Source organism: Leptinotarsa decemlineata, unplaced genomic scaffold (genome assembly GCF_025532065.1).
Source record: "Leptinotarsa decemlineata unplaced genomic scaffold, Ldec_3_MD MMD2_tig00078422_RagTag_RagTag, whole genome shotgun sequence".
In the NCBI taxonomy this organism is placed as follows: domain Eukaryota; kingdom Metazoa; phylum Arthropoda; class Insecta; order Coleoptera; family Chrysomelidae; genus Leptinotarsa; species Leptinotarsa decemlineata.
The window spans coordinates 4,867,489-4,886,343 of NW_027412747.1; the positions used below are offsets into that span (position 1 = coordinate 4,867,489).

At 32.1% G+C, this 18,855-nt stretch overlaps 1 protein-coding gene across 4 annotated transcripts in view; it reads right to left on the reverse strand.

Annotated features, from left to right (window-relative positions):
• The window catches only part of LOC111516200 (cytochrome P450 4C1-like), a 221,581-nt gene that overhangs the window by 35,358 nt on the left and 167,368 nt on the right, over window positions 1-18,855 (reverse strand). For 3 of the 4 annotated variants that reach the window (XM_074186176.1, XM_074186177.1, XM_074186175.1), the window contains exons 5-9: window positions 17,124-17,190; window positions 16,782-16,908; window positions 16,655-16,727; window positions 7,005-7,102; window positions 4,023-4,091 (exon numbers count right to left, since the gene is read on the reverse strand). In XM_074186176.1, coding sequence (XP_074042277.1) covers window positions 4,023-4,091; window positions 7,005-7,102; window positions 16,655-16,727; window positions 16,782-16,908; window positions 17,124-17,190 — 434 coding nt within the window. The remainder of the gene's footprint in view (window positions 1-4,022; window positions 4,092-7,004; window positions 7,103-16,654; window positions 16,728-16,781; window positions 16,909-17,123; window positions 17,191-18,855) is intronic. The other variant, XM_074186178.1, reaches the window with a different exon arrangement.

An 18,855-nucleotide genomic window follows, 5' to 3' on the forward strand; every position in this document is an offset into this window, starting at 1 on the left:
CTTTACAAATACCAATAGTATATTATCTGATTTTTCTCACCACCCTACTACATTTTTGACTTTTGTCACTTTTCAAAACTATATTTTTTATAATTCCAAAGAATCTTTCGACTGGTGCATTACTCAATTTTTTTTACATAGAATTTCACTCCACAATGGCATTGTGTAATGGAAAAATACATACTACTGTATTTTTTCATTACACAATGGTATAAATTTGGATTATAAAATTTATTACTTTGCTTTTCTGAGCATATTTCAACTTGTTGTATTTTCGTAAACTCTCTGAATTTCTTATAATACACACTATTTTTATACAAGGTGTTGGCATCAGTATCTCCTTTTTGTTGTGCGGATATCTGATCACTGTTCAAACTTGATGAATTTAGTAAAACTAATGCTTTTTTGTCAAAAAATTTTTTGCTCTCAAAACAGATTCAGTTTCTGTGGTGCTACTCAGTAGAATTACCAGACACATGAGCTACTCAAATATTTCTTCCAATTCGTTGAGCTCAAATGAAGCAGCAAATTTGAATTTCAAAAATTCTCTCTCAGGAATGTCACTCGTGGTTTTATTTATGTCTTTGCAAATAACTTCGAAAAAATGACGACACATATGCATTTCAGTTATCTCATTTGGTCTTGAATTGTTATCATTCAAATAACTATATGTGTTGTTAATATAATCTAATATAGACATATTATTCCAAAATATAGAAATTGCATTCAAAATGATTCTGATAAATCTGTTACAGCTTTTTTGATCTGTTGTAATAAATCACTTGTCATAATATGGTTTTCGTTATGAGACACGATGAGTTCCTTTATATTTCCGTAATTAAATCTGATAGCACGGTATATATTGAACATATTTCTCTTACTATCCACCCCAAAATTTATTTTTGCCAATTTATGAAATACATCATCGTTATATTTAATATTTTTCAACAAATCGTAAGTATAATTAAATATTATTGTGATGAATAAAACAATAATGAATCATGTATCTAACTGAAAGTGTCTCATTGATGGACTATTATTAATATAACTTCTAATCTAATTGATGTTGTTAACATACCTTCACTAAAAACAATTTTTAAATGAACAGCTACCCAAACCAAAACAAGTGAACCAGCAAGTTCTATGTGAAAAATAAATCCTCTGATACAATCGGAACCGAAAATTTATTATTTTGCAGGTCTGTAGGTCAACACATTGTTTTCAATAGACATTGGTATCGTAATATTGTAGGAGGGCATAAGCTCATCATTTTCGACAATTCAAATCCCCACCCTTGTAGTACTGAAAAATTTCCCATTTCTCATAACATTGAAAATGAACCTTTCAGGTCAGCAGAAATTCTTGCAGGTCCGATCTACCAGTTATGAATTTCTACCAGATTATGCATTTTCGACAGAAAAATTCAATCTCCACCCTTCGAGTAAGAAAATATTTCACAATCCCCATGAAACTGAAAATGAACTTTTCTGACATGATACATTGGAGGTTGATTGTAATATTCCATACATATCAGATTTGGAAAATTTCAGATGGTCATTTTTTAGGTAAAGAGGATGCATCGGGTTGGAAAACTGAAATACCACGAAAGGAAATTTGCAAGGGTTTTGCGTTTCCGCCCCATCTTGACAAAACTGAACCGGTAAACTTTGACATACCATTGTGCGAAAGCTCTAATTTCTAGGATATTCGTGAGACTTTTATTATATTTCGAAGAGATGTGAGAACATTCCAGTGCCTACTAATGAGTACCTTAATCAGAATATAATCCCATTAAAATACTTGAGACACAATAGAAAGTGTGCTAGAGACATTTAGTCCTGGCAACGACGCCCAATATGGACTCTGCGGTATTGGAACTTTTGATTTTCAGGTTTTCACATGGCAGCGGTTAATGTTTATAAAGAAGTATTTTGTATCATTTTGATTCAACTGAAGTAAACAAAATATAGAATTTTTTTTTATGATAATTCCTTTCATGGAAGGCCTCTCAATATAACTAGTACACTCAGATCATTCTGATGTATAAATTCGTGGATGAGCAGAACCTATTGATATATTTTATCACACCGAAGGAACGTATGGTACGCAAATCTTTTTGAACCAGTCGATAGACATACTTCAGAAGAATATATTCTGAAATTTTCATCAACAAACTATTTTGGTAAGTGAGTAATTTGACTTTTTTGAATAATTCTGTTTCGAATGTACGGAACTACTTTTTTTTTCGCACCGAAGGAACGTATGGTACGCAAATCTGTTCAGACACGTCGATAGATATACTTTAGTAGGATATATTCTGAAATTTTCATCGACAAACTATTTTTGATAAGTGAGAAATTTGACTTTATTAAGTAGGTAATTGAGTTTCGAATATACGGAACTCTTTTTTTTCGCACCGGAGGAACGTATGGTACGCAAATTTGTTCGAGCACGTCGATAAATATACTTTCGAGTAATATATTCTGAAATTTTATTCGACAAACTATTTTTGATTAATGAGAAATTTGACTTTTTTGGGTAATTCAGTTCCGAATATTGGAACTATTATTTGTCAGACACAAGGAATGTATGGTATGCAATTCTGTTTGGGCACGTCGATAGATATACTTTTGCAGAATTTATTCTGGAATTTTCATCAACAAACTATTTTTGATAAGTGAGTAATTTGACTTTCTTGAGTAATTCAGTTGCGAATATACGGAACTTTTTTTTTGCACCGAAGGAACGTATGATACTCAAATCTGTTTTAGCACGTCGATAAATATACTTTCAAAGAATATATTCTGAAATTCTCAAAGACAAACCATTTTTGATAGGTGAGAAATTTGACTTTAATGAGTAATTCACTTCCGAATATACGGAACTTTTTTTTCGCACCGAAGGAACGTGTGGTACGCAAATCTATTTTGGCACTTCGATGAATATACTTTCAAAGAATATATTTTGAAATTTTCACCGACAAACTATTTTTGATACGTGAGAAATTTCACTTTATTTGAGTAGTTCAGTTCCGAATATAAGGAACTATTTTATTTCGCACCCAAGGAACGTATGGTGCGCAAATCTGTTTAAACACGTCGATAGATATACTTCAGAAGAATATATTCTGAAATTTTCATTGACGAACTATTTTTGATAAGTGAGAAATTTGACTTTATTTCAGTAATTCAGTTTCTAATATATAAAACTATTTTTTTTTTTCGCACCCAAGGAACGTAAGATACGCAAATCTGTTTCAGCACATCGATAGATATACTTTCGAAGAATTCATTGTGAAATTTTCGTCAACAAACTATTTTTGATCAGTGACAAATTTGATATTTTGTAGATGAGTCTTTCCTGGGCATTCGGTATCGTTCAACGCAGGATATTTCAAATGACATACCTTTTACAAGTCATAAAATTTTTACCGAGAAACTAATTTTCCAGTGTTCATACGCTACCTGTTTCGGTAAAAATGAATTTTTCCTGAATAATATTTTACTCATATTTTACATTTTTTTCGGTATTAATTCTTGTATACGGACAGTTGGCTGATATAATAAGTTTATGTAGAATGCTGACTAATTTATTCGACATGTTTCAATAATATATCTTGTTTTTTAAATGGTAATATCGAAATACAGGTAAAATTCTTAATATTTGCAATCTGGCAACAATGTTCGCAAATCTCATTCTAAACCCTGTTCGATTGTCCTTCGTCATAAACTGTGGATGAAAAGTTGTGGGTAATTTCACACTAATGTTCATCGTAGGTATTCCAATTATGATTACTATCAGTTTTTTTACCTTACTATTTATCATATCGATAGATATCTGAAGGTGATTATTTTGTTGTTTTGTTCTTTCATTTTGTAAACGACTTTGTCAATGAGAATTATGTTCTTCAGACAATAAAGTATATTTTCATTTGATTTAATTCGATGATTTCTCTTAAAATTTTATATATGAATCAAACTTCTATCTATAATTTCATATAAACAACACTGAAAAATGTTTACCTGAACTTCTGGATACAATCCTAATAGGTTGAGAAGGAAACATGTCGAAGATGCATTGGTTTCACTGCCCTGAAAGAAAATTAAAATCATGAATTTACCTACAATCACACACTTCGAAATAAATCCATTTTCAACTTGAAAACAACGTTTTTGTCAAGAAGTGAGTATGATGGCTCAACTTAGTGAAATAATTTTGGTTTTTCGTTACTCAAGAAGCGAGAAATGTTACATTAGACGTGAGAACGAACTTTTTCGACGGCTCTCCAATTTTTCAACATTATTCAAAAAAAATTAAAAACTTTCGAAATGAAGAAAAAAACAATTAACTTCGAAATAATCACTCCACGAAAATGTATAGATAATGTACAGAAGCTACTTTTAGATACGACTTACAAGAAAAGCCTTTTCGTAACAACTAATTTCGATTGAATATTGAATTGAATGCATATCAATTCCCCCTAGGAAGTTTGTACTCCAAACATTATGAAAATAAAACAGAAATCATTCATAAGAACGCTACACAATATGATATATGGAAGAGTATCGATATAGAATTTCAATCACATTGATCATTATCATTTTTGAGAACAAGACACTTTATCAGCACTATTTTGGATAACACTTAAAAACGAGGCACTCATTCCTTTCATAACATTATGACTTCATGCCACCGGAAGGTATAAATCTATTCATGTCACGATGGCAGTACTTAAAGACATCCATAGGGTTATATGAAATGAAATGAATTTATTCCTTCGAAAGTTTCCCACATTTTTTCTTGAAGATGGAACCTTAGAAATCCAAAGAGCAATCTCTCCTAAGAAATATATGACTCATGACAAAAAAACTTAAAAAAAGATTCATTAGTGAAGAATATCACGAATGGATGACATGAAACCTTGAATAGCATTCAAAAATGTTTTCTCCTTTTGTTTTTTATTCGATTTTTATTCGATTTCAAACAGTTTTTATGCGATTTCAAAAATTCACCTCTGATGTTAAATTGGAACCCGAGACCACAGTCTAACGTTCTAACGACTACTTCAGTGTGGTGTGTCGTAACTCTCATTTGTTAATAACTGACGAACTTATGAAAAGTATCAATTTTTCAACCACAATAACAATGTCTGGTGAATTACCTACCTTTGTGTTTACTTCCCGAGTCTATATCCTTTTTAGAAACTATATGAAAGAAAAGTTAAATCATGAATTTACCTCTTTATTATACCCTCGAAGGTTATCTATCTGAGGTTATGATGTAACATAGCACGATATACCGTCTGAAGAAATTATCGTGAAGCGAAACACGTGTTGCGTTTTTGTGAAACCTTATAGTGAGAATCCCACAATGAAGTGTTTCTTGACTACGAGAATTCCAGTGTATGATTTGAAAATGAGTAAGTACAATTTATTCGTACAAGAAAGGATCACATATCTTTTGAGTATGATGAATTTGTTTTTATATTCATCAAGGAGAAACATGGAGAATCGAGAGGTGTTGCGCTTGATATTTCTAAGAATTTTGACATAGCATGGGGGTTGCGATGCTATGGTTTGACGGATAATTTTTTGTATGGCTCTTCAGCTTTTCGAAAGAGCATTTATGCAAGTGGCCGTCGACTCTCGAGTACTTTCACCATCAACGCTGGTGTTCCCCAGAGATCCATATTGTCCTCAACCCTCCTTTTATTGCATATCAACTACCTATTACAATGAAACAAGAATCCAATATATTACTTTGCTGACGACCAGCATACTTGTCTTGTCATTCCATTTGGATTCCAGAACATCGGCTACGGAGGCAAATCTTCACCGGCAGCAGGAGGTTGTATATCTTAATTAGGATAAAGAAGTGCTTTCGAAACGGGGTGAAAGTAATCAAGTTCAATTCAATGCCACAAAAACCCAGGCATCGGATATGATAATATCAGGTCGAACAATTCCGCTTTCTGCTTCGATAAGTATGTTGAGGGTTAAAATGGACACTAATATGTATTGGCACAATCATGTCGCTGTAATTGCAAAGGCTGCTTCTTAAAAGCTTGGAACACTGTTCTGAACCAGAAAACTGTCCACACCTCAGCAACTTCTGATGCTTTATAAAGGTCAGATCAGAACTGTAGTGTTTGTGTTTTGTCCTTAAAAAAAATCTCGTTATCAAAAGCGACTGAGAAATAATACGTTTCCAATTATGTTCACCTCTTTGATAAAATATTGAAGTAGACAATCCAATAACAGCTAACGGATCATTCAGAGCGAGTAAAGAAGAATTTTCTTTTAATACTTCAGATATTTTCAAGTTCAGAAGGAAGTTGTGGCAGCAATATTGCAAAGTTTATCGTAGTGAAATAGCAATAAAATTGTAAAATTTTCACCTGAGTAGGCCATAATTACGCCACTGTGACATTGCCACAATATCATTCGGACTTAGATCGGTTGGACGTGGGTGCTTTGTTCACTCAGTCAATTGGCCGATGTGTGAGTCGATTGTTCAAAAGTCGCAGGCAGAACGCTCGATTTCAACTCGCTATCGTCCAACCCGTGTTAGGAATCACACGTTAAAAGTTAAGATCTCGTCCTTAGCTCGCACAAGTTTCGACTTTGAGAGTTGTCCTTCTCAGGGATGCAATAGCTGGTTAACGAAAAAAATATATTTCAAACATATTTTTTCCATGCCATATTATGATATCGCCACAATATTTTGTAGATGTGGTTATGCTCTCTGGATAATGAAACAGAGTTTATCGATAGGAAGAAACTCTGTTTTGAAAGTAATTCAAGAAGACCCTTTCATTATCGCCTATCGAAATTTTCATGACAGATTTTATATTTATATCAATTTTGGTTACCATTAGACCAAAAGATGTTGAGGCTACATTCCGAAACCATTTTTGAATAATCTCAGGCAACCATCGGAAACATCGAAATAAGGAATATGGTGGATTTAAAATTTTAATAGATTTGAAATTTCCATCTACTCACGGCTAAACAGAATGTTTTCGCCTCAGCAATCACTTCCTCCATTGTGAAAGAAGGGTCCTTCAGCATCAGATTCAAAAAAGGAAGTCGTTCAATAGACTCTGGAATAAAAAAAAATAAATATATATATATATATATATATATATATATATATATATATATATATATATATATATATATATATATATATATATATATATATATATATATATATATATATATATATATATATCTATATATATATATATATATATATATATATATATATATATATATATATATATATATATATATATATATATATATAAAGATAATTCAATGTATGAGTGAAGTCATAGATAAAAATTTTTTGACATCATCAATGATTTGATGCGTTGAATAAGCTATGAAGTAAGTGTCATATTTCATTTGATTCTATAATGACCTGTTACTTGATGAAAATTAATAACACTATCCATGATGATGATCAAGCATGAGAAAATGAATGAATTATCGAAATCCATCTCTTCTAGCTACCTATACCGTAGGTTCTGGTAAATGTCTGTTGAAAAACAACTACTTTCTGGACTGATACCATGCTAGATATTGCAATAAATATGACAGACATTCATGAAAGATACCTCACATAGATTGTTTTCGCAGATGTTTCTCGTCCATCCAGCAGCAGGACCATGCTGAAATCATTCGAGTAGATCACCTACAGGCCGAGTTATAACCTTTAATCAATGCAGAAAAGATCCGATCCAATCAGCAAAGTGCCTGGGATTTGATTGATTTCAACGCGGCTCGATTGCATGTACGGAACATTCGTCCAAGAGTAACCTTTGATAGTAACAGCTCCATTTGGTGATATTTTCTGCATTGATGAAAAATAATACTAAAATATTCTACTACTAGAATAATTTTAGCATGGTCTTGCTGCCCAATGTATGAGAAACATACATATGCGAGACTAATTTCTGCGAGGTATTTTGAATGGATGTCTGTCGGATATAACTCAATATCCAGCGTAGTATTAGCCGGGGAAATAGTAGTTTTTCGGCAGGCATGTGCCAGAACCTACGGTCTAGGAGAGATGGATATTTCGAGATTTTGTTTCAAAATATTCCTTTTCTTTCAAGTACGTGTCTTTCATCGATACAGCTTTCAGAATAATAAAGCAATTTTCACAAATGAAATTTTCATTGTAGACGCTTTCGCTAACACTGTAGCTTTATACTACCGATAGCTACGGTGTTATCAAAACTCGTGTTTATTTGTGAAAATTGCTCAATTATATTCATCTTTAATTAACGATTACTGTACAGGAACTGTACCTGAAGGCTTCGAAACCTCAAGTTGGAGTACCATCATCACCAATGACCACTCATCATACTGTCAATTGAATATCTTCGAATTAAAAATCATATACCTTGAGAAGAACGCATTCTATATTTTCCGGTAGAAATAATTCATGATACTCAACAACCATTTTTATTGTAACTGATTTCGAACACTCCATTTTACAGATTATTGAGATCCTTTTGGTTCTCCCACAAAACCGCAACAGTGTAAAACTATCATATAGTACCAACTGGAAACAAATGCTATGCGTTACCGTACATGTAAAACCAAGAAAAATATTATTCAATGAATAGGTACGGAGCCTCTCAGTCGGCCTAGGTGTTACAGTTGTATACTGATGTAGTCTGAGTTATACATTTATTGTCCATTATGGGCTTGTTTCATGCTATTGAAAATGATACTGGTTTGATTATAAACTTATCGAGTAAGAGGTATATTATACTCGTCAAGTCTAATCGGTCCATGATCTCTTTATATTTGCAGAAAAAACAATTCGAGAAGCAAGAGTTTAAAGTGGCCGCGTGTCTGTTGACCAATGAAATTGATCGTGTCTACAGCGGTGTTGCTAAGTGTATTGGTTTTTAATATCCAATCAAAGAACTAAAATATAGTGATCCAATTTGACAGACACTATTTTTTTGCTATTGTTGTCAACTCGGTGTGAATACAACTGTTATAATCCGATTTGTTTGTTACAATTTTCTAATTTGAAAACGTTTTCTTTTATAAAAGATAGGTCTTGGCGAGTGTCTATTTTACTGCATATTCCGTGCATTAGTTTTCATTCCGAAAAATACTTTTTCAAGTTATTTTTGGATTGAATTTTACCATTAGTGACACAGCATGGTTGAAATATGTTTCATACCTAGTTGTAGAAACAGATCATCCATACCAGACAAAAAGTTTTTCAGTGTTCCAAGAAACAAAATTTTAATAGATCTATGGTTTTCTATAACGCTTGAATTTAGTAGCAATATTATGAAAAGGTATGTATATGATGCATGCATGTGTGCGTGTGTGAGTGAAGACGAGCGCATTGTACATAATATAAACTTTTTGCAATTTCACGTATTTGTATGTTTACGGCTTGAATAAGGCTGTCTGATAAGTTAATCGGATTTGGTCTTCGAAACAATGTATTGAGATGGTTAGGCTCCTATATGGATGTCAGTCAAATATGGAGGCAGCATGTCAGTTGAGCATGCTGTTAAACTGGGCGTTCCTCAGGGCTCAGTTTTAGGACCATTATTATTCATTATATTTATCAATGATTTGCCTGAATATCTGAGGGACTGTCACATAACCAAGTTTGCAGATGACATCACTGTTACAGTCACTGGACATTCTATGGACGACGTGGTAACAAAAATCAGTAACATTATCGATGAATTCACTTCTTGGTGTGAACGCAACCGACTAGTCTTGAACACCTCAAAGTCAGTGACAATGAAATTTCATAACAGAAATAATAATACTCAAGATGCAGTGTTCTCTATTGATGAAATAGATCTGTCGGAAGAAGTGAAATTTTTAGGAACAATTGTGGATGGAGCCTTCAATTGGAACTTTCATATTGATAGTGTCTGCAAGAAACTTAATAATGCATTTTTGAAATAAAGTAGATGAAAAACTGTGTAGATCAGAAAAGTCTGATTAGCATCTATTATGCAATGGCTTTTTCACATGTCTCCTTGAACATCATGTCTTGGGGATGCTGTTCGGATTTCAACAGGGTATTTATAGGACAGAAACGTATTCTGAGACTGATTTTTAACATGGAATATCGTGAGAGTTGTAAACCAGTGTTCATCAGAATGAAATTGCTGTCTGTCTCAGCACTGTTCATTTCTAAATGTGTTGTTTTTATTAGAAAAAATCTTTCAACTCTCACAACTAATGGATCCTCTCACAATTTTCATACACGTCACGCTGATCAATTGAGAATACCCCTCAACAGGACAGCTCAATTACAAAAATCATCCCTATATACTGGGATCATCCTGTGTAATAAACTGCCATCTTCGATTAAAAATCTGAAATCCGAAAATGTGTTCTATAACCGTGTTAAATCTTTGCTCATTGAAAAGTGTTACTATAGTCGCCAGGAATACCTAAATGATAATTTAATGTATTTATTTTCTGAATGAGTCTAATGTGAATCTCATAAATGTTATTTATTAGTATTATAGTATGCTTTTTGTTTTTAATTAACCTGCAAGATGTACATATGTACATATTGTACCCATTGACGAAAATAAACTACTATTAATTTTATTATTATAATATAAGATATATCTTACTGACAATTGCTTCTGTAAGTATGTTTATATTTTTATTCTTTTGTGTTTTTACTACTTATCGTTTTTATTGGTTCACAATTTTTTTTATACTTCATTTCAACTATGTACTAAGAGTAAATGGTTTGATTTAATTGACGTACCATATGTATACATTATACTACAGTGGTTTGATTAATTATTATTATTATTATTATAATGATGTCACAGACAGATAACAGATTTCTACACATTTACTGCACATAATGTAAGAGGGGCTTTTCACCGGCCATGACTGTAACAAATGTAACAAATGTATCAAATATTGGCAAACAATCAAGTTATGTTACCGAAGCCGACATTTGTGTTGGCAAATAAGAATTTTTTTTTATAATAAATTGCAGTTGGACAGTTTGAATATTTTGGAATGAATTGAATAAAATTTTAAATGAAAATTGTTTCTTATTTATAAACTTATATACTATACTATCTATAAATTGTTGTAATATAAACTAGTTTGCTACATTTTTTTGATTCTCATAACTGTATACAGGGTGTAACTAAGTAAGTTGCAAACATTTGAGGAGGTGATTCCTCATTGGAGAAAAGATAGGATCTTTCGTATAAAGAAATTTCATTGGAGCATCACTTGTTAAGATACAGCCCCTTAAATGGGGTACATACAATTTGTATAACAATTTTTTCACAAACACTAAGAAAGTAACAATATTGGAATTAACCTAACGTTTTGTACTAGCAAAAAGACAGTTTGCCAGAAATGTATTTGGTTTACCACATGGTTGTAAGGGGTGGAAAACGCAACCCCTAAAATTTTATTTCCAATGTAACTTTTTATCTTATTATTTGTTTACCATTTGAGAATTCATTTCTGGTTTTAGTATAATACAAAGAAACTTTTGAAAAATAAATCTAAACTGCACAAAAACTGGAAAAAATACAAAAAAAAGAAGATTACTTGAACTTTTCAATATTGCGTAAAGAGATTAAAAAACAAATCAATTCAGATTACTCCGAATACATTAATAATCTAGAGAGATATGGCGACGAATGTGAAGAAATTCTGGTCATACATTTCCAACAAAAATAAGAAACCGCATCATCGATGCGGATTTCAACTTTAATGCCCATTCTGCTGTATCTTATTCGTTTGGATTCCATTCAATTTTATTTATGGTGTATAGTTTTCAGAAACGCATAAACAAATGATTGCTCATTAGAATTACAAATAATACTAGGTTCAGGAAAAAAAATTCAGACATTCATTTTTCGAAATGGAAAAGTTGTTTGGAAGTGTCAGAATCCTCATATTTCGAATACTATTCCTCATTCTCCGTTCATGAAGGCATTTGATTCATTCATTCCATTCCTGTATATACTTAGCTATGACTTAGTAGAATCAAAAATGCTCACGAAAAAAATTTTTTTTTAAAAACAATTATTGGAAAAAGTTATTTGAAATCTCCTCAAATAAGTTCATCTCGAATAATATCCAAATCAGAACTATCATGCAGGATGTATCACTTCAACTTCAACCACCCCTACATCTTTTTTTATGGAAAAAGTGTTCAAAACTGAATTTGTTTATGTATACTTTTCAAACTAGCCGCATCTTTTTTGAATCGCACAAGTTGTTTGGGATCTTGTGAAATGATAATTTCTTCAATAATAATCTTGTAATTTTGTATATTTCTATTGAAGATCTGTTAGCTGATGATATTTCAGGCAACAATTTTCTTCTCCAATAGATATTAATTTCGTTGAACAACCGGTCTTATGAAGGGCCTATGGACATAGGCTTTCACGGCGGAGTCATGATTAAAGATAAAAGATCCGGGTTGGTGGGCCGTGGTCAAATGGAACACTCTATTCTGAGATTTTCACTGAACAGTTTTACGAAAACGCAATACGCCATACAATGGCTTCCTCGAGCGTGTCTTTAATTTGAGTAAAGACATGAATTGTCAACTAGTCTCGGCCAATTTTATCATATATCGGTGCGTTGACTGCGAGGACGAAGATTATACTTCGAAGTCTCAGCAATGACTTTTCCAGGCCTCGCGAAAATGATTCACTTCAGACCTTTTTTGAAAAAGTGGTCTCACCCGAAAAAAAAGTGTGAAAAATGTGTTTTGAGCATTTTTGATTGTCATTTCAACTCAAAACAAGCCAATATGAAGAATTGGTTAAATTGCTTTTTCACTTCAATTTTAAATCAATGAAAACTTAGAATTAAAAAAACATAATAATTCAGGTCTAACAGAAAAATAAATCCCGTTGGAAATTATTCCTTTTATTGCTTTTGTAATGAATGAGTATATATAGAATCATAAATTATTCATAATATTATTCATAAATATTATTATTTGTTCAGTTTTATCAAGTGGAAATTGGCGGAATTTCGACGCCTCTATCATCGCATTCTTTTGGTCACTACTGAATCATTTCCAGCTTTTGTAATCAACCAATGATTTAACATATTGCTCGAGTTATCAGACATTTCAGGCACGTCCATCTGTGAATTAATGTAATATTTTTATTCAACCAAAACTTCTTACTTATTTTTTAGCGCGAGTAAGGCCTCGCAGTACGAGGCCTGGAACGGCGCTCCACTCACTCTACGATTAGGATGGCTCTGTCTTCAATAACTTCTCTCGTCATTTTCGAAAAATTCAAAAAACTTTCCATATTTGAGATTTTGTAAAATAGAAGGCTCATTCATTCAATCAGTCTGTATGCCACAGCAAATATTCACATTATGGGAATATGACCTCTTGCAATGTACACTGAAATTCAGTTTTTCACAATCCCAAAATTTTGCGATGAAAATTTTGCGGTGAATATATCACCGGTGAATATATCAACGGAATATTTCGCTGTTCGAACTTGTACCTTGTAGTCAACAGTAATAACCTAGCCTCCCCACCTCATCACCAGATTCAAATGTATGTGGACCCTCAGGCTTGAATGGTTTCAATTTGGTTTCAATTTCCAACGATATAATTTTCATTGACGTGAATCCAATTCTTTCAATTTATTTCTTTTACTTCATACTATATCATGAATTGTTGTGTTGTATTATCAGTATTGTAATTTGGCCCACCTTATTTTCCATTCACACAACCAATTTTCATGTTGAACTTGTTCACTACAGATATGTATGTGGAATAGTTCTACTGTAAACATTCCCCAGCAGCTTTGTGATAACTTCCAAAATTATAATCTAATATTCATTTTATTTGATACACTCTTGAACATTCAAATGATGTATCGGAAGCAAATACTATCTAATGATGATTCTGATTTCAAAAGCTTGAGCATATAAATCTTGTACCAATCACTAAAAAATTATATCTTTCAAAAGAAAAACTTTTTATGACAATTTCAATTGAACAAAAGATTTCACAGGAAAAACATTTCATAATAGCCAATTGTATTTGATACAAACATATGTGATTGCTGAAAATTTGAATGGTTCGGGTGAGATAACTGTAAGAGATTGAACTTATTAGTCGTACGCAAAATGAAAACAAATCGAACCAATATTAGTATAACATTTGGTGGGTGGACTGAAGATTATTTGGGACATCATTCAACTTCATCCAATTATTCTCCTTTCGAAGCAACTTGTTATTGTGTACCAAATGTAATAAAATTAAAAAACTAGCTATTGCTTGCAGTTTGTTATCAGATCTACAGTTTCCCCAGATCTACAAAATTTTGTATTTTATTTGATTTATAGAAGAATTCATCAACTATTCCTAGAAATATAGTCAATCAAAAATTGAGTCAAATCACCCGAATAGTATTTTTATAGAGTTGAGTGTCAACAAATGTTTTACTCGATTCTTTAAATTGACATGATTTTTGATGTGTGAACTTCTTGATATAAATCAAACACTATTGAATGAAATTAACTTAGTACAATATGAAGTCGAAAGATTTTTCACTGTGCCGATAATCCAAATTCATACCCACCACAAGGTAATGATGTCGCTGAACTTTCCCACATAGCGAAAAAAAACGACACTTTTCCATCTTTTTGAACGCCGATGCAGAGAATACACTTCATTATATAGGAATGTAGGCTTTTACGGCTGGCTTCAATATTTTGATTGGCTTTAGGATTTTGCTGAAAATCATCGTTTTCGGTTCTATATTTCGTTAGTAAAGACCGCTCACAATTTTTTTTTTAAATATCTTTCATGTACATCGATCAGTCATACTTTTATCATATGCTAGCAGGCCTATCGAATGAAGATAAATCCAAAAACACAAAAATTATAAAAATTGGTACAGCCATCCCTGAGTTCTTTTATTTTTGCCATTACTTTCATTTTTATCGATGAAATATAATTTTTCAATACTTGTCATCTTACTCCCGATGAAAACAGATTCAAAGACACAAAAATCATAAAATTTGATCCAGCCGTTCTTGAGTTCTTTCATTATAATTTTCATTGATAAAATATCATATTTTAAAACTCATCATTCTATTCCCGACAAAGACAAATCCAAAACACTAAATTCATTAGAATCGTTCCAGACGTTCTCGATATTTTTCATTTCCATCATTATCATTTTTATCAATAAAATATCATATTTCAATACTCATTCATCTTTCTATTCCAGATGAAAACTAATCCAAAAACACAAAAATCATGAAAATTGGTTCAGCCCTTCTTGGTTATTTCATTATTACTATTTTTATTGATTCAATATCATTTTTCAATACCCAATAATTTATTCTCAAAACATGCACTTCCAAGTGAATGCAATTTCTTGTGAATTATTTCGGAGTACCTTTGGATGCCGATTGAACTCTTATCAATTATTTTAAGTATTTATCTGTTGGCTTTTGAAGAGAATTATTTCCTAAATTTTATTTCGGATTGTGTTACAATTTCAATAAACGCTTGTCTCATCATTATTATCTTAAATATTTCCATAAACAAAAACAAAAATTAATTTGCAATATTTCATGAAATCAATTTTTGTCATCACATTTATTACTGATTGTGTTTGGCCTAAATAGTGTTATAATAATGATTAATCAAATAGCTGAACAGGATCGCAGTTGATACCGTCAAAATTAGAAGATGCTTATAAAAACGAATGCGACACGTTCATCAAATTGATAAACAAAAAATAATTTACTGACAAAAATAAACAGCTGAAAGGTACCTGAGAACTCTGGCATAAAACAAAATCCAAGAAAACTCTGTTTCCAAACACCAGAACTGCAACAGTCTTCTTGACGCGTGTTCCACCAACTTAGTTGGTATCTAGTTCATTTCCTCCGAAATAAGTATTGTTTTGAACAAATGAGAAATGTAGGTATGCGTATTATGTGCAGAAAATGGCATAGCGATTCAAGGCGTTAACTATGTTACAATATATACAACAAATTACAATATATTTCAAGGGATGGATTCAAAATAATTCGTGAAAGTGCTTACAGGCATATGAATTCAAGAAAGATAATTTGCGGAACGAACCAAATTTAGCTTTCCGACTGTCGTCTTGGAAGCCTTGTTAATTTTTGATATTTCTGGATTCCTTTATCGATTCCTCACATAGCGTCTTCCTTGGGAGTGATGGTACTGCCTTCACTACAGTGCATCCTTTCATTGAAAAAACTGAGTGTTTATATTTCAAACATATTCGTTCAAAAATAAGATGATTGAATAACGCTTTTCAAATATTTGCTAGTGATATTTCATATAGAGTTAAAATATAGACTCATCTGATTATTGATAAAAATATTTCCCTGTATTTCACGTTCATCAGGTTGTTGCTGTTTTCATATTGTATCAGAGTCATATGTCGAATGAACAAAACATGTAAGTACCAATGAAAAATATTTTTCTGTATTTATTGATTCTTACTCAAATTTCAACTGCTGGAGTCAATTTTCAAGTAATTCAGTACACTCTAGATCTTGAGAGAAAAAAGCCTTCAAATACAAATATATTTCGATCATCTGAGAATTTGAATATATGTATATTCACGTACCTTCTTCGACATTGGCATCCAAGCGTTCAACTTCAAGTTCCTTCTCGTATTCACTCATTTTTTTCCGCATAAGCTGAAATTGAAGTTAATATAAACAAAAGGATCAGAAAAAATCAACTCAACTTACAGATTGAAAAAGTACATGAAGGTTCATATAAATATCATCAAAAATTTTCTTATCAGTTGAAAAATACCATAAGAATTTGTAAGGTTTCCAAAAACTGAACATTCTATCACTGGTTATGTCCAAACCCCTGAAAACAAGTCACTTTCAATAACTCATAAATTTCATCGTTCACATTCTTTTATTAGGTTTAGGTTCAGATACCACCTATTGATGAGATGAAGTTATACCCAAAACAGTTTTCTTTTCCTTTCCTTTCAATTGAGGACAATTTCACATCTATCAATGATTTTAACTCAATTTTTACATTTTAAAATTGAAAAATAAGTACGCTCATTTATATACCTTTCTAATAACACTGGATATTCTTTCTGATTTTTCTGTAAATTCAAATTCACACCTAACGCCGTTTCTGAAAAAAAAATTGTCATTTTACTGATTGTCACAGATACAAGATGAACAAAACTGTTCTATTATTCAATAGTAATGACGATAGACAATTTTGAATTCTAAATTTTTATTTACGTCGTTTATATGTGTTTATTCAAATAACTGAAAATATACTCAGTTTTATTAAATTGATGAATGTAGCCGTTAGGTAGGAAACCTTTATGAGAAATGAGAATTGAAACTTTTTGTTTTTTACCACTCTCATTTGTAACTAACATTACTGCAGTTTCGTCCTATGAGGACATTTTCAAACTAATGCATTGAACCAAAAATTATTGATTACATTAGCCCTTATAGTTATAACACCACTGTAGGTAATAATAGAGGTACCTAACTTAATTCAGTAGCTGAATTTTTTTACCTGTGACCTGTGACAATGTCGATTCGCTAATATGAAAACCAGTGAGTAAACTAGATCGATTTGATCATTTGACAGGTTGCACCCGCAACGTTTATGCTCATGAGTTTCCAAGGATTAATGCAGTATTGTTTGTTACAAATAAAAGTGGTAAAACACATAGAAAGTTTCAATTCTCATTTTTCATACTCAATTTTCTTTCTCTCCTGGAGACGCCAGCTTGATTGGTGGAACACGTGTCAAGAAAAGTATTGCATTCCTAGCTTTTTATAGAATGTACTCATTATCAATCATTTCCATATGTGAGAGATGGATAAATTCCGTGTTGGATATATAGATTGTCATATTAATTGAGATATGAGGATTGATGTGGTTATAATTCTTAACGAACGAGCTCAGAAGATAATTTACTACTCTCCTGTTTGTAACCCGCTTCAGATATTGAAGTTTTCTGCGGGTCAAATTAAAAATTTTTTTATGAAAGTGATAGTGGTCCTCTAGTGTGGATATGATTACTGTTTGCCAAACCACAGTAACTATTCAATGAACTGATATCCCTGACAAATATTGATATCAGTAATACAGGAAACAGTTATACAGGAAACCATACAAGAATGAAATTAGGATTTGATGATAGCCAAGTAATCGAAGATGAATTTTTAGTTGGGCAGGTAGCAGATTTCACTGCAAATATTTTGTTGGGAATGGCATTTTTTTAAGAATACCGATTTAAGATGTGTTGGAACACAAACACGATGTTTTTGTTGAATCAAGAGATCAGTCTGGGAAGCGAGATTTCGCATGTTTTTGGGGTCAGATAGGGCCAGAGAATATGGAGAATCTGAGAAAAAATTCTCAGGTGAAGTCGGTGTCACTACCACTGAGTTCATCCGGTCGAGAAAGAAGTAGTGAGCTTTCTCAACCTCATGGAGTTTTCTTCTTATAGTTGTTCGAAATATGGAAAGAGGGAATGTGATTTCCCCTATAACAGAATATGTTGTGAAGAATTTACGGCACCTTGTATGAGCTGGCCGCATTTTGTAATGAATAATGAGAATTGTTTGAAATATGTGAAAAAGAAACGTGGTTTTTACCGTATCGAAACATCTGATGATGAAATGAAAGATCTACGAACATATTATCAAGATGATAGACACACTACTTCCTCGTATGGGAGGCCTGGTCGACGATTCACTTCATCTGTGAACCAGAGAGAGCCTCAAATCGAATCAGATAACGATTATGATATTGGTGAGGATTTGGAATATA